The sequence below is a fragment of the Danio rerio genome, chromosome 14, assembly GCF_049306965.1.
Source record: "Danio rerio strain Tuebingen ecotype United States chromosome 14, GRCz12tu, whole genome shotgun sequence".
Lineage (NCBI taxonomy): Eukaryota > Metazoa > Chordata > Actinopteri > Cypriniformes > Danionidae > Danio > Danio rerio.
In genome coordinates, this window is record NC_133189.1 from 17,956,935 (window position 1) to 17,974,087 (window position 17,153).

The window sequence follows — 17,153 nt, forward strand, 5'->3', positions numbered from 1 at the left end:
TTTTGTAGAGCAACCCACTTTCTGTTATCATTGATATTTTAATAAACTTTAATAGGTAGAACTGTCCGAGATATGAACAAAAATAAGTGATGCATCAAAGTTTGATTTTAAAAAAATCTTGAATGGTTATACAATTTTCTATAGCTTTTAAAATATCGTTTCGCTGTGTCGCGCCACACGGGGACATTTCATTCTAAAAAAAAAAACACTTAAGTTCAGCGCGGAGCAGAGTGAACACGCTCTCTCTCGCACTCTGATACAGAGTTCACCGCCTCATAGACAGGGATAAGGAGGAAGGGAGTTAAACAGTTTTTTAAACAGTTCAAGAGTTTTTATTCACACTCCTTTTTTGGATCATTTATTTTTCCATCTGTTGTTATGTATAGCTACACTGCAAAAAAGCTTTTCTTTCTTAGTCATTTCATCTCGTTTTCAGTCCAAACCAATGGTCCAAATATCTAAAAAATCTTAAATCAAGACTAGACAATGAAATGGGAAAATTAAGTGATGCTTAACTTTTGTTCGAGATTATATCTTATTAAGATTATTTTTCTTACCTCATTGACAAATAATTTTGCTTGTTTTAATATAATCACTTAATTTTGAGGATTTTTTTTCTATTGAAAACCAAACAAAACGACCTAGTTAGTTTTTATTATTATTATTATTATTATTATTGGTTGGAAATGATTGCTTCCTAATCATCGATTAATTAAAAATATAACAGACTGATAAATTCATTATTAAAATAATCGTTAGTTGCAGCCCTAATTAAAATAATTTATAAAAATATTGAAAATAATTAGTTAAAAAATCTTGAATGATATTATTGATATGACATACTTTTGGAAAAGATATGACATACTTTCGGAAACATCCTACTTCTATGTTAATTGGTCTGATTTTACGGTTGCTTTCTTTTGAGCGCCCCCTGTCGTTTTAAAAATATCACAGCGGCCAATGCGTAGTATAAAAGCCTCGTCCATTTTGTAAGGTGCGCATGCTGTCAGCGGAGGTCCCCGACGTGGCGCCAGGGGAAAGTATAACTCAGCCTTAATGGGTTCTGCTTAATAATATACAGCTAATAACCTAAAACTTTAAATTGTTTAGTTCCTGTGTACTCAACCTGTCTTTTATTACACTAAGAGGGCATAGGGTACCAACAAATAAGCTTAAGGATAACTTGTTTTTGAGAAAAAGTTGCCTACCTAATATCCTGAGTCTGTTCACGGCTCCATGCAGCGTGAAGAAGGCCCATAGAACCTGAGAGGAGTCGACACACAGGAGACGACCACGCGCCACTCCGTTGACCCCATGATGTACCTCCCCGTTGGCCAGAAAGGTGAAACTGAGCACATCACCTGCTGTGGGCACAGGAAAACCTCTGTAGACCACCCAGTACTCCTTACGGTCCAGAAGCAGCTCTGGGTCTGCTGGCAACTCCCCAGCACTAAGAGTACCAGGATCACAAGAGGTCATGCCAAATAGTAAAGCCCCAAAGTACGGCAAGCCCAGATGGCCCACCTCCAAGTACAGAGTCTCACCCACCCGGACAGGTCTGTCACTGAACATCAGAGTCCTGCTGCTGTCTAGAAAGTGGGTACAAGCAACTGTGCGATCATTCGAGAGAACCACATCAGGGCCTCGGACAGGGTGAAAATGTAGGTCGACGTCGAGAGGCAAGGAAAGGCTGCGGGCAGGCCTCTGGACAGATGAGGAGGGGGTAGAGGAGGTGGAGCAGCAAGGTATCAACTGGTTGTAGTTGCTAAGTTGTAGTGTGGCAAATTTTGCAGCGGCAGCCTGGTTGGTCTCTAGCTGGTTGTTGCTGTAGTTGGCAGAGTCGTGGTTGCTCTGGGGCAGATAGGCACTGAGTCGGGCGGTACTCAGACAGCTCGCACCAACGCTCTCAGCAAATGTGCTCTCTAAAAGAGGAAAGAGAGAGCAGTGAGACGATACAAATGATAACAAGTGAAAACACTTTCAATCCTTCTGCTCTAATAATGACAGTATGCCTTTTTACTGTCTTGATTTTGGTCTAGAGGCAGTTCTGTCTGTAAAATTGCAATGTGTCTGTTTGTTGCTCTCCCTAGTAATGAGCTTGACAGAAAGTGCATTTACCCTCCACTTTTTGAGCATGCTGTGATGAAGGAATGATGAATAAATAGCTCCCTACGAGGAAAAAAATTACTGCCTTTACCTTTTTTAGAACATATAATCTGCTGTGCAAAGCTAGTGCTAAATAACGGTAATAATTATTTTTTACTGTCCACTCTAAAGGCATAACAACAGATGTTTAGGATAACATTAGAAAAAGATGACACTGGTGTCTCGTATCTTGGTCTGAAATTTGGCACAGGTCCGCATGATGTCTTTTAAGAATCACATTGCACTCTTTTTACTCTGTGCTTTCTTGCCTGACCTTCACTGTATAGGACCAAAGTGACTATAAAAACACAATGAACATTCACATGTACTATGTTCCAAGATTTATAAAAACATTCTGTGTCTTTATTTAAAGAACTGACAGTGGTTGTAAAATCTAAGTTGATAGAAACTCTTCCCTCTGCTGCAGCAGTCATTTATGTTTAGTTAAGAGGATCAACAATAGTAAAACTCTTTCCAAGATCTTCCAGTTCATTTGGGTCACAAGTGAGAGGTTGAAACTACAAATACAGGCCAATTCATGGTTAAGTAGAGAGGTCTAGGAAAAGGGGTTTGAGTGATTAATTAATATAACCTGATGAAACATAAATACTTAATCTTTAAATCGTACACAGTTTACCCCATTTTCAAGATTTAAGATAAGTCTTTTGTGTCTCCAGAATGTGTTTGTAAAGTTTCAGCTCAAAATATCCATCAGATTATTTATTATACCTTTCAGAATATTGGAATTTTCAGCTCTGGACACATTGTAGCTGTTTTTGTTGCTTTTTTGCCTTTAATGCAAATGAGCTAGTTCTCCCTGCCCACTTTTCCCATGTGCATGTCAGAGTGTGTCGGTTTCTCGATTTCAAGAACGCAAAAGACCGGTCTTGCCAGGTCACCATGGAAGAACGAACAAGGGAGGCGTACCCGTGAGAACAGAACACGTCCGTGTTAACGTTGTGCTGTTATAATTCAATTACCTTTTTATACGATTTGGTGCAATTTGATTTTTACTCATTATTAAAAAACAACGACTGAATATTTTCAATGAGAAGCTCTAATGTAGCTGTGGCGGGATGAAATTTAGTGTGGCGTCCCGCCATGGAAGAATGGATGTAGCGGAAACCATGGTTATGGTAATGATACTACAGCTATATATTTCACCAAAAGCAGGGGAAATGTCTCTATAAGAGAGTTTATTAGAGACATAGAAAAGTGGATGACTGGTACTTTTACTTCTTTTAAATTCAGACAAGACATATATATTACTCACTAGACCAAAATCCTGTACATGAAAGCTTCTGGAATATAATTTGGATCAGCATTGAAGAACTGCAGCAGCATTTAATAAACCAAAATGTAGATTTTTGAAGAGGTTAACTGTGACAAGATTTATGGCCAGTTTATGGTGACAGAAAGCAGACAATTATGTAACACGTTAGTCTGAAAAGCTGAGGAACAGAAGGTCTGGAGTCCATAGCAGCTTTCTTTGGCCAAGGACCACCCAAAGTTATTCTGACTGACATGTAAAGCACTAGTCACAATAAGTTTTGTTCTGTGTCAACTTTAGGGCTGTTCCAAAATGTAACATCATTGTCCTTACAATAACATACTCTTTGTACTCTAGAACAAAACTCTTTGATGTAGTTTAAATGGTCTATGGCAAAAAATACATATTAATTTAAAAGTAATGTTTTTAGATGATCACGATAAGTGCCACTGCCAAATGTCACAACTTTAAACATGATGGCTTTCTTTCTCCATATAAAATGGGCTTACCAATTTATTTGTTTACATTTTTTTTAAAAGGATAAGATTAAAAGATAATCAGGCCTGACTTTCAGTAGGTTCCTGCTCTGCAGAACACAAAAAACAGACAGATATCTCATCAATCAACACAGTACAATCAATCACCAAACATGTAAAATAGAGAAAAGCAGGCTACTATCTTAGTGGCTGCAGCGATAGTTGACCTTCAGATGAGAGCATGTGATTTTTAAAAAAGTGTTGGTATTGTTTTTAGATGTTGTGGGATCTCATTCCAGGCTTCTGTGAATAGAATACATAAAAGAAAGATCTTTGTCCTTAACAGTTTTTAAAAGCCGGTAATGGCACACATCCATTTGTTACAGATCTGGTGGAATGATCAGTCCTTGTGATAAGTTTTGGTACCAAAGCACAAAGGGCTGCTGAGGTAGCACTATTTAAAATTTTAAAGTACAGTTTAATCCCTGTGTTCATAATGTAGTTTTAAAAGCATTAGAAAGTGATGGATCAAAACAGTGATGTGTCCATCCAGAAAGTCTGTTTTGTATCTTATAGGCCCTATTGTACAGTCTAGCTATTGGCTCCAAGATATCATTTGTTGCGAGAGACCAAACAGGCAAACAGACAAGATTATGGCATGAAGATAAATTTCAGAAACAGAAAAAGACAAAATTGTCCTAATTTTCCCATAAACAAATTGTTTCAGCTTTTTATAAATATTTTGAACATATGGAGGCAAACCATTGTGACACACACACACATCTCCCGGAGGGCATGTAGAATTCCACCATGAACTATGAAACTGATTTTGTGTCATACGTGGTTTAGATTTACCAAACAGTCAAATCATTAAGGAGTTTATTATCTTAAATTTATTAAGGATTTAAAATTGATTGTGGTTTTAATAATTAGGTTACAGACTAAAGACCGTTTAAAGATTGGGTCACACTTTATTTTGATGGTCCGTTTGTTAAATTTAAGTTACATTGCATCTACATGCCAACTAATTTTTATTAGATTGACTGTTAGGTTAGGGTTAAGGTTAATGTAAGCTGACATGTACTTGCAAAGTTTCTTATAGTCAGTTAAATGTCTGTTGAAGGAGCATTATCAGCCGATATTAAGAAGCCTGTTTCAAAAAAAAGTGGACTGTTGCATTAAAAATCAGTGTATATGGCAAAAAAATAAAATAAAAAATTTAAAAATAAAAATGTTCATATGCCAAGGAAAGAACGATGTCAACTGTCAACCAAATAAAAAAAAAACATTTAAACAATTCTGTGTGCAAGAAATAGTGAAGAAAATGGGATTCAATAGTTTAGTGTTATAGTGATTTATAATGCCATGCTCAGTGTGACAGGGACTTCACTTGAAACATTTGTTTTGATGGTGTAAAAACGTCAGATTCTATGTTTACTAATTTCCTATGACAGCTCAATAAATCTTTCTGCCTATAAATACATCTTTGCGAGCCAACAAAGCAACTGTCAACCCAGGCAAAACATTGCTACTCTGTAGGTCTGGGTACGGGTTCAGCTGTTCAGGGAGGCTGGGACCCTTACTCCAAAACCACACAGCGGCTCTGACCAAACATGGTCAATGATCTCGCCAGACACAATGTAAACAAAGGAGCCAGAAAGAAGAGACTAGGACAGAAAAGGAAGGGAGTTCAGTTCACGGACTCCCATTCTTAGATTTAGGATGTTCAATGTCCGAAAAGTATTTACACACACACAGACACAGATGTCCAGTACACTCAACTTTTGATGTGTGGTGAATATTTAGGCCTCGTTTGACTGGCGCTTTTTAGAGCCATCAGTCTTACTGAGAAAATGAATCACGCCACCTCACCCGAGATTTTTCTTTGGCATTCAGCCATTCTGTGTGCCTCTGGGAAGTGACTCTAACAAAACCAGAGGGTCCATTATCTAATCAAGTAAAATAAGCTCTTATGGCAGCTATTCAAACTATCTTCTGCTAGTTCCTCCTTTTAAAGCCAAGTAGACTATAGCTATGTTTTTATCTACCTATTTTTATGCACATTTTGGAATATCACACAACTGTGTAGGATAAAATTTTTATGCGCTAAGAAAAAAATGTGCATAAACTACAATGGAAGCACATTTACTGAATAACATACATCATGTGCATCAATAAAGTGAAATCATGTGATTTTGTTTCAACAGGTCATGTGGTAACAAAAATGGATGCGATGGGAGTGTCAACCTCATTGCAAAACATCTGAAATGTTTTTTTTGTCATTTTAAAATTGCTTTGTCAAAGTCCGTCATTAAAGTGGTTGGGTCTTATTACCTTCCAGAACTCTATTAAATACAGAAGTTCTAAGAGGCCATGCATTAAAATACTTTTTCTCTGTTGTTTTGTCTTGATAATGGCTTAATTATCTTGTGATTTCGACATAACAAAAAGTTGTTTTCTCATGATCACAATTTATTTTCTGCTTTTATTTATGTATTAATTGGTATTATTATATCTGGCCAATGTATAAGGAGACCTTTTTCTGCCTGGATGCCCTACACTTGCCCAGGTTAAGTGTGCAATGATTACACAGGCTTGTATGGAAGTGTTGAGGCATTTTTATAGAAATCAATTTAGTTCAGCTAAACATGTTATTCTACAGATATGAGGAAGGCACCGTGCATCTGTTCAAAGCAGCTCTGAGTTGCAGGATTGACGAGAATAATACAAAATGATGGATTCAAAAGTGCAAAAGAAGGATTTTTTTTTATTTCTTCGTTTAAAATAACTGAGTTGGTATGTAGGGATGTCAATTTCCACAAAATCCTGTGATCTATCTTCATTTAAACTAACGATCAATTATAGATTAATAATAATTACTAATCTCCTCTTAGGAGGCCTCTTAGGACTTCCGTAATTAAATGGCTGCGATTCCAAAGAGCAGTCTCATCCCACTGCGCACTAATTGCATTTCGCAGACTTCTTCTGAGGTGCTAATATTTATTTATTTTAGAAAAAGTCCCATTAAGGCCCCAAAAAGGCCCATATTAAATTTTCCTACTGCAGCAAAATCCATTTTTCTCTTAGATATTTGGTGCCAGTTTAACATGAAGTGGTTATTTTGTTCTCTTTGACTCAATGAATGGAAACTTATAGATGGTGCTTTATTCTTAAACATTTTATTCAATATTTCAGTTTTGTGTCTGAGTTTAACTCGCATCTTTAAATGAAAACATAGCTAAAGAAATCCATTTTTTCACAGTTATGATTGTATATGCTTGTAATAGTACGGCAACTCTCATCCTGTATAGAACTGTGAAATTTTTGCAACATTCATAGTCTGTGCTTATAATCTGTGTCTCAAACAAGACAACTTTACTAAGCACAATAGTATATTTCTTTTTATTCAACAGTTCTGTCTGGTTCTTGATTCTGATTGGATAATAGGTGTGAGATATTCTGCAATAACAGCACACATACAGCCTCCTCACCCTTTTCTATTACTCCGCCCACATAGATTGACAGCAGATTGATAAACTCACTACAGTTTGACAAATATTGCAGTTGTTGGACAACATAATGTACTTTTGAGGCTTTTTAGGCAAGAATGTAGTTGTTTAGATTGCAACTATGCAGTTTTTTTATTAGGATAGTGCCCATTTTAAATATTTACAATTTCGGAGATACAGCATGTCAACGTTCATCAGCCTGTCACACTGAGCAGAGCAAAGACGGTTGATGTTCTGCCACAAGATGGCGACTGAGACCCCATAATAAGCCCTTAGAGAAGAAAAGATCAGTGTATTTCAAACTACAGCTGATCACATCATTATAAAACAGGTAAGTGTCTTTCTTACTTGATCTCTCTCTTTTGTATGTTGTAGTGCTGTATTTTTATACCATAGTCTGGTAGTGTTTCTTGGGTTGATTATTGTGATATCCCGATTGCAACAAAGAAATACTGGGAAATGTCTCTAGAATGGTGGCATTGCATGCTGTTCAGCCTTATAATCTTAAAATGTGAGCAAAATCTCCTGTTTTGTTATTTCTTTAGACATTATGCTAGAGAAACATTCAAATACTAGCTCTAAAATGACATTTGTGAAGTAGCCATGGTTTCTGCTGTTCTGTCAACTGCTGCAGATGTGAATAAAAGGTGGAAGAAAGTAGTTCCTCATAGAAAAGGATTTAGAGACTCTGTTTGGTTATCTTTTTTTATATACACAATTATTCCATTGAAGTGTTGTATAAACTCCATATCACAGAAGTAGCAGTGCTATGAGGCTGTGTATAGTTACTGGTGGGACAATACGGCACTTGGCCTGCAGTCTTGAGCCAACACACCCCACCCACCAGTGCAGATACACAGCCATATCACACTGCTACTCGTTTGATATTGCTCATTTCCTTTTTGCATGTTTCATTGCTGCAGTCAAGTGTTTATTAAGGCTTTCAAGTTTTAAGGTTTGCAACCTACATGGCCGCCTATAATCATCAGGGAACAAATCTACATTTAGCTTTATTTGAAGTAAAGCTTTAAGTGTGACAGCCAGAGTGACATATCCCAGATGACCCTTCTCTGACCTACTTAGAGCTGAAAAAGTTTATGAAAACCACTGGCATATGGCAAATCTGTAAGCCTCTCCACTGAACATGAGCAATGATGTCATGTATGAGCATTTTTAAATAGAGCTAATGAAAACAATACTATTTTAAACCTCTTTTTTCATCTTTCTACAATTTTTGTTAATGTAAAAGGTTAAGTCTGGTGGTATAGAGTTACTGAACAATTAACGTTTAACTTTCAACCACTTGATGGTGTATAGGTGAAGGACGAGATTCATTTTGATAACCTGTTCACAAATAACATTTTATATACAGAAAAAAAAACATTAAATAAGCAAAACATCTGTTTTATTGTTTGAAACATTTGCAAAAATAAAATGTCAAAATTTTGGTGAGATATTTTTGCCCTTCAGAGCAACTTACAGTTAAAGTGAAAAGGATTAGCCCTTCGGTAAAATTTTAATTAATCTTCACATATTACCCAAGTGATGTTTAACAGAGCAAGGAAGTCTTTCACTGTGTTAACTATTATATTTTTCGGCTGAAAAAAAAAAGTTTTAGTTCTTTAGTTTGGCTGGAATAAAAGAAAAAAATGTATCAATATTGCATTGCACTTTAAGCACAATAGGTAGTAGAATATTATTAACTTTTAAGATCAAAAGATGTTTGTTATTAAAAACGTGATTTTAAAAGTGGCGAAAAAAAACTTTCCATTAAACAGCATTTGGGAAATATCTAAAATAGAAAGTTTCACACAATGGCTAATAAATTTGACATATTTATGAAAATATAATTAACAAAATATGATTCTGACCAGTACTTAATAAAATATATGACAGAGTATCTGAAAGTTTAAAACTATAAAGATACAGTTGAAGTCAGAATTATCAGCCCCCTAAATTGAAGTAGAAAAAGGTTTTTAATGACATTTCTAAACCTAATAGTTTTAATAACTCATCTCTAATAACTGATTTGTTTTATCTTTGCCATTATGACAGTAAATAATATTTGACTAGATATTTTTCAAAACAGTTCTATACAGCTTAAAGGGACATTTAAAGGCTTAACTAGGTTAATAAGTTAGGAAAATTAGGCAAGTTATGGTATAACAATAGTTTGTTCTGTAGACAATCGAAAAAATATATAGCTTTAAGGGGCTCATAATTTCGTCCTTAAAAATGTGTTAAATAAAATTAAAAACTGCTTTTATTATAGCCCAAATAAAACCAATAAGACTTTCTCAAGAATAAAAAATATTATCAGACATACTATAAAAATTTTCTTGCTTTGCTAAACATCATTTGGGAAATATTTAAAAAAGAAAAAAAAATTCAAAGGGGGCTAATAATTTTGACTTCAACTGTATATAATTATCCAGTATTTTGGAGCAGAACTGAAGATTGTTCCTATATGTTAATACATTTTGGTGGGTATAAATAAATAAGATAAAGTTTATCCAAAATGACAATTAAATTCAATAGTCTACTCACTTTAAGCTGTCCCAGAATAATATTGGCATGTCCAATATTATTTGTAACTGTAAGAAATTTTAAAAAGTCAGGTCTGGAATGACATGACGATGATTAAACAGAATTTTCTTTCTTGGGTGCAGTATCTTTTCAATAATTTTGCAACCTTCTTTGCTTATGTTGCTCATGGTAATATTAATGCACATCAGTGTTTTAATATTACACTTTACAATTATTGTGTATTATTCATTTAAACCGGAATGCAAATCCAACTGAGAGAACTAATACAGCAAAGCTGTAAAGCAATGATTCTTCCACCAGCTGATGCTTTATTCAACATCATTAATTAAAGAACTTCTGAGTTAATTAGACTGTAGTGTATACTTACCCAGTAATGTCACTTCCTGTGTAATTCCGTAGATGTCTATGATGGCCCAGACAGGGCAGCCAACACTTAGGCCACAGTGGAAGAGAATTGGCTCTCCGTCATTAATACTGTAGAAGACCCGGCCATGTCGATCTGCCCAGAAGGCCAAAACATTGTCCCGCATGGCCAGCCTCTCGGGCAGAGCCTTGGCCCAGTATCCTGGCCTCGTCACCAGGTCAGGGCAAGCATATTTGGGTATGTCAGTTAAGGAAAGCTCACCGGGGTCTAAGGTGGTGAAACCAAACCGGAGAGCCCCACTCCAGCCTGTGTGGACTCCTGAGAGGCGCAATCGCACCTTCTCATACAGGCGCACAGGACGCTGGCTGAAAGTGATGCCATTGCAGAAGCTGTTCTTGCGGGTGGCCCGCCGCAGATGTGCATCCAGCCGAATGTTCTTGCCCTTGGCGTGAGGGTGAAAGCGAGGAGACTCGATGCTGACAGGAGGGGCAGATGTGCGGCGCTCCGCTCCACTGGTGGACACCGTGCAGTACTGCCGACTGGCCACTGAGCGATGCTGTAGACTGGCATCTGTTTCAGTAAACACAACAGAGATAATTAGAAATATGTACACTGCCATAGGAAACTCTTATTAGTGTAATGCACACAAACGGCAAATGAAACCCGGGATCACAAAACATAAAAAAAAAAAAAAAAAAAAGAGTTACATTTAATTAAATTCATGTTTATTTCTATAGCGTTTTTACAATGTATATTGTGTCAAAGCAGCATAACATAGAAGTTCTAGTCAAATGAAATTTAAACTGTCAGTCAAGTTTTCAGGTTTTAAGTTCAGTTTAGTTCAGTTCAGTGTGGTTAAATTTCACTGCTGGAAGAACAAACACAAGCTATTTAAAACAAAAAGATGATAAGACAATCTTTGGTCGAGATACAATTATTTGAATATCTGGAATCTGACAGTTTAAAAAATTCAAAATACTTAGAATATCTCCTGTAAAGACGTCTAAATGAAGTTTTGATCAGATATTGAGTTTTGATAAATTTACAGTAAGACATTTACAATATCTCTTAATGGAATGTGATGTTTTTTTATTTTCAAATTATTTTTGGCATAAAAAATATAGACACTACAGGTCAAAAGATTGGGGTCAGTGCAATTTTTTAATGTTTTAAATAAAGCTTCTTCTGCTCACCAAGGCTGCATTTATTTAGTTAAAAATACAGTACAAATTGTGAAATTGTGAATTGTTATTGCACTATAAAATAACTGTTCAAAAGTAGTTTAATTTAATAAATTACTCCAGTATACTGTAAACATGAAATTTAAGCACATATACACACAATTGTGCAACTTAAAACATTTGATCTATTGTTGTATTTAATTTATTACTGGCTTTATTTTATTAAAATTCAATCATCTCATTTAAGGATTTTTATAATTTTAAAAAGTTATTTTTTTATCTCCTAGTATAAAGTACTCTTAATAAATGCAGTGGGATTGAAGACTACAGTGAAAATATGAGCTTTTATCTCTAACTAAGGGATAGTTCACAAAAAAAAAAAATTTACACACCATTTACAATGCCTCATGGGTTTCAACACTTTTACGAGTTTCCTTTTTCTGTTAAAAATAAAATATATTTAGAAAAATATTAGAAACCTGTAACCATTGACTTCCATAGTAGGAAAAACAAATACTATAGAAGTCAATGCTAACAGGTTTCTGACATTTTTCAAAATATCTTCTTTTGTGTTAAGCAGAAGGTTGAAACTTAAAAAGGTTTGTCAAAATCAGTTGGGTAAATAATTACAGACTCTTCAGTTTTAAATTAACGATCACTTTAAATCTCGAGATTGACAAAGTTCAATGAAAGATCATTCTGAAACGTTCAATTTTTTTATGATAAATCACTGACTAATCATTTTAAATGAACTGACAATGTAACAAATAATAACATTTTACAAGCAACTGGAAAGTTTTGGATCTTATTGTCTAGCCCTAAAATGTAGAAAGCATAAGTGCGTTGGTATTTAGTTCAGACATTTCTCAAGGGCACTTAAAAGCCACTATTCCAGGAAACAATGGCATATAATCAGCAGCACTAAAGAGTATAATGATGACAGCGTTGACAGAGATCCCATAATTCACAGCACATGCCGCAATATCAAAGTAGAGCAAATCAGCAGCAGTAAATCTTCCGTACCCTAATTTCTCACTTGCAAGAACAAACTGGATGCATCTTAAATAGCACCTTACAAGAGCAAACATACTTGAGCCATTTCTGTCAAAGCCATTCTAGCATTAGGTGAATCTGACAGGAAAGGAGTGTCTGGGTTATGATTTACTGCAAAATTATGAGAATACACACAATGAACAATGAAGCCATAAACATTTTTGTGCAATATGTGACAGTACTTTAATGACCGTTGTGAGTGTTTCCTCTGCAACAGAGTGCACACTACAAGTGCTTATGAACTGATATTAAGCAGCACTAAATTGATAAATACACAAAGACAACTTTTACACTTAATGTTACTCTTACCCTGGTCAAGCGTTAAAAGGAGGTTTATATGCTGTAAGTTGTTAATTTTATTCTAATTCTACTTGAGAAATTGACGTAGTATGACTATCAAAGGTTATGTAAAATGTTTGAAAGTAACATCTCGACCATCTTCCCACGTCTATACTGACAATGATTTATAAAAGTGTTATCAGCAAAAGAAAAAATCCCAGCTGTTTTTTATATAAATTAATCTATTAATGCTTTTAAAGCAGCAGACGCCATCACCCCATGATCCTGCGCTTTACTGCTTGTTTGTTTTTTTTATTGTGGGCATTCTGAGTAGTTCTGTTGCACTATTCTGATTGGGCAGAATAAAAGTGTGCTCACTCAATTGGCTAGTAAGACTGTCTGTCACACACAGACGGCAGTCGTGCATTTGCTCTGGGTGGGGAAAATGAATTTGACTAATTGCACAGCTCTACAACCTGGAAGTTTTTGGACTGTTTTTATAATATTCATTCTTAATTTAAAAATAATAGATAAATTATTACATTTAACAACGTTTTTTTTTTTTTTTTGTGGCACAGCTATGTATTATCTTTGATTCATTGTACTAAGCTTTTAGCTCTGCCTACAAAAGGTTTATGTACTGATCAGTAAAGCTTGATATCTAACTGCATTTAAATGGGACCGATTATGCTCCTTTTTACAAGATGTAAAATAAATCTCTGGAGGCCTTAGAGTGTGTATGTGCAATTTCAGCTCAAAATACTCAACAATGAAGTACAAAGGTTTGTATGAAGTACAAAAGGAGAATGTCAATCAAAGTGTTTCTGCAGACTGTTCATTGTCTTAGTGAAAAATAAGTATTAAAAAAAGTTGCTGTACAACAGATTTAGATGAAACATATAAGCAAATATAACTACTATCCAATTATTCATGACTATGCCTGTGATATTAATCAATGTTGACCAATTAACTTATAGCACAACACAGGGACATTTTGGTTATGTTATATATATCATCCATACATAAAAGCCAACGGCAGCAACATTTTAGCAGATTGCACAGCATCTTTCATCTCTTCCGATCTCTATTGGAAATATCAGTGTCAAAAGTTAATAAAACACTTTAGTGCTTGTTATAAATTACTATGGTAGATTTTTAATAGAGAACCAAACAACTTTAACGGATCCGCCGTGACACTTTAAATGCTAACATTGCTTGTGAAACGTGTACTTTTTTTCTAGAGTTTGCTACCTAGCACTTTTTTGTTATTTATGTATTTGTTTAAAATATACTTTTTGATACTCTGATTCCAATGGCTAATTATTAAAATTGTTAAAATTACTGTAATAGTTTTAAATATACTTAAGAATAAAACATTTTCTTTGAAAGACTGTATTATATTCAGGGTCTTTGCACCTTTTTAAACAGCTTTCAAAATGTTTCCAGGTATTTTTTCAAATCTTGCATCCAAATATGGGAAAGTACATACTGTACCTACATATACATATTTATTCACGTTATTTCACATGCTATTTGTTATATTCTATAGAATAGTATTCTAAGAAACAATTTTGATGGCATGTTTACCCAAAGCCCAACACTGAACTTCTGTCATTTACTCTTATAAAATCTCAAATAACAAATTATTTGCATCTGAAATGTATGTTACTTTAATTTTTTTAAAAGGCAGATCACGCTATAGGCACTTTCAAGAACTTTATCCAAAATCTAAGCACTTTTCAAAGCTTGTAGATTAAAAGTCAAGCATTTTTGACAATTTAAAAAGACAGTAATATCCTTAAACCACAATATACTTTGATGCAATAGATATTACAACACAAACATCGTGACAGGCCAATTCATGACTGCCTTCCACTTTATTTACTGTAGCGATAAATTACATTACAGTTTGTGGATTGTCCGGGTTGTCTCTTTTCAACAGATCTAAGGCAGAATTTATAAAATACAACAAATTGTGATTAAAAGAGCTCTCCACTGATTTTTGTATGGGTTTTGGAGTGATGAGAGCCATAAATGCCGCTTGTGAAGCAGAGCGTTTTTTTTTTTTTTGTCATGGCCTCCAAATATAGGCCTTCACTATATCCAATCGGAGCTGCCGCTAATGACAATCCCACTGTCCAGCCAATCCCTTGACTTTTCACTCTAACATACACACACAAGAGTCTATAGCTCTGTCTGTGCCATAAGTGCTCAGATAAAAACAGTTTATCACACACCTCATGATTTAAAGCGGCACAGGGAGAGAAAGGAACAAATCTAAAGACTAAAATAAAGAGTGTTCAAAAAAAAAAAAAAAAAACGATTTAAGGACATTACTATCTCACAGTGCTCAATCAGGTCTTTACCCAATTAAAATCCTGTTTTGATAAATGTATGAAGATAAATATTTAGTTATGTTAACTGTGCACTCAGTTTTACCCTAAAACAAATAAATGTGAATCCAGATTTTATTATTTGGTACTTGTATGTTTTCAAGAGAGTTCAGAAATAGAAAGAGGTGCTAAAACTGATTGCAACATCAACATCAAAGTTGATTGTTAAAAAGATAGTTCACTCAAACATGAAAATTCTGTCATCTTTTACATAGCATCAACCTATTTGACTTTTTCTCCTGAAAACACACACGTTCAAAACTTGACCATTGACTTACATAGAGTTTGTTTTTGTCAATGGTTACATGTTTCTAATTTTCTTCAGAATATCTTATTTTGTGTTCAGCAGAAGAAGGACGCTCATAAAATGTTTGAAATCACTTGACTGTTGATTTGTCCATTTTTTGGGTACACTATCTCAAACTATTGTAAGTTAAGGCTGTGTAATTTGACACAAACGTATGGATGAATAAAATAGTGCATAACACTTTAGTTTAAGTAGCGACTCTCACTATTAACTAGTGGTTTATTATCTGCCTATTATTAAACTATTAGTTGTTTATTAGTACTTAAAAAGTGCATCCATAATCCTACCCAGCTCCTTAATCCAACTACTACCATAAAAATGATTAATAATTAACAAATTAGGAGGTTATTGAGCTTAAAGTAGGTCTAAAATGTATACTGCTTCATGTTATGCTCTATTATTTATTTTTAAAAACTTAAAAATTGCATTTTTTTATCATTTGCAAAAATGTGAATAACAGCATAGTGAAAATGTGAAAAACTACATTTTATTAAGGCTGCATGATTCTGGTTAAAATGAGAATCATGATTTTTTTCTTGCTTAAAATCAAGATGACAATTTTCTCAGGATTCTGTAGATCTAAAATAAAGGTTAATATTAGTCTGCTTTTATTATTGTTATTCTCAAAAATATGGCAAAACAACAATAATATTAGGCTTGTGTATAGGTCAACTGTAAGTTAAAATGATAAATTTGATATAAACTTTGTGACTTGAACAGACTTTAAATTTGTCCTGGTTGTTAATTCACAGTAATATTATGACATCAGAATACAAAAATATGAATAATTTTGAAGTTAAATTATTATGTTTAAGACATATGCTTGTCATTGACAACATTATTAGACCATTTTTTCCATTGGCTAAATGAGACATTTGACATTATCAGATTCCCTCTTAGACAATATTGAACATTATAGGCTTGAGTAGTTATACTAATAGTTACACGTTTATTCTCACGCACAACACTTTCTGTTCGCTTTGAAAGAAAAAACTAATTCGATGGTTGTCGTAATCATAGCTCTAAAACGTGATATGATGCGAGTACTTTCACTTTCACTGCCAAGTGCAGTTCATGTCATGGCTGCCGTCACTTTGAGAAAAAAAAACATACATGCAAATCATACTTCCCGTGAGACTGCCTAATGATCGCTCTGTGCAACAAACTGAACGTTATTTACAACTTTATAACCTGTTATTCACAGCCTATGCAGGTTGTGTTCACTAAAGTAGACATCATTGGTGGGCACACGCATGTCCTCTTGGTAGTAAGGAAACAGAGCGTCAGCTCATGTGTGATTTTGCTGCTGCGAACGTCATTACATTAAGACATAAATGACCTTTTTGGGTGAATTACATCTTATAAATACAGTATGTGATACTTTTAACACCATTTGTAGGTGTCCATGTTGCTGAGCAATGTATGTAAAACAATGTAAAGATTTGTTTGACCGCCTTAACGCTTCTCCTGAACATGAAAAATAATTGGCTGAATCATAGAAAAGCTGAATTAAGATCGTGTGTATGGTCGAATCGAGATCGCAATTTTTTTTTTATTAATTGTGCAGCCCTACATTTTATTTAACAATATTTAATGTTGGGCCTGTAATAGTTTTGCTATAGGTTTTAA

At 34.6% G+C, this 17,153-nt stretch overlaps 1 protein-coding gene across 3 annotated transcripts in view; it reads right to left on the bottom strand.

The window, feature by feature from the left end:
• The window catches only part of neurl1b (neuralized E3 ubiquitin protein ligase 1B), a 77,527-nt gene that overhangs the window by 13,984 nt on the left and 46,390 nt on the right, over window positions 1-17,153 (bottom strand). For all 3 annotated transcript variants that reach the window (XM_073921429.1, XM_005157198.6, NM_001326539.1), the window contains exons 2-3: window positions 10,315-10,881; window positions 1,209-1,922 (exon numbers count right to left, since the gene is read on the bottom strand). In XM_073921429.1, the coding sequence (XP_073777530.1) occupies window positions 1,209-1,922; window positions 10,315-10,477 (877 nt within the window). In that variant the 5' untranslated portion in view covers window positions 10,478-10,881. The remainder of the gene's footprint in view (window positions 1-1,208; window positions 1,923-10,314; window positions 10,882-17,153) is intronic.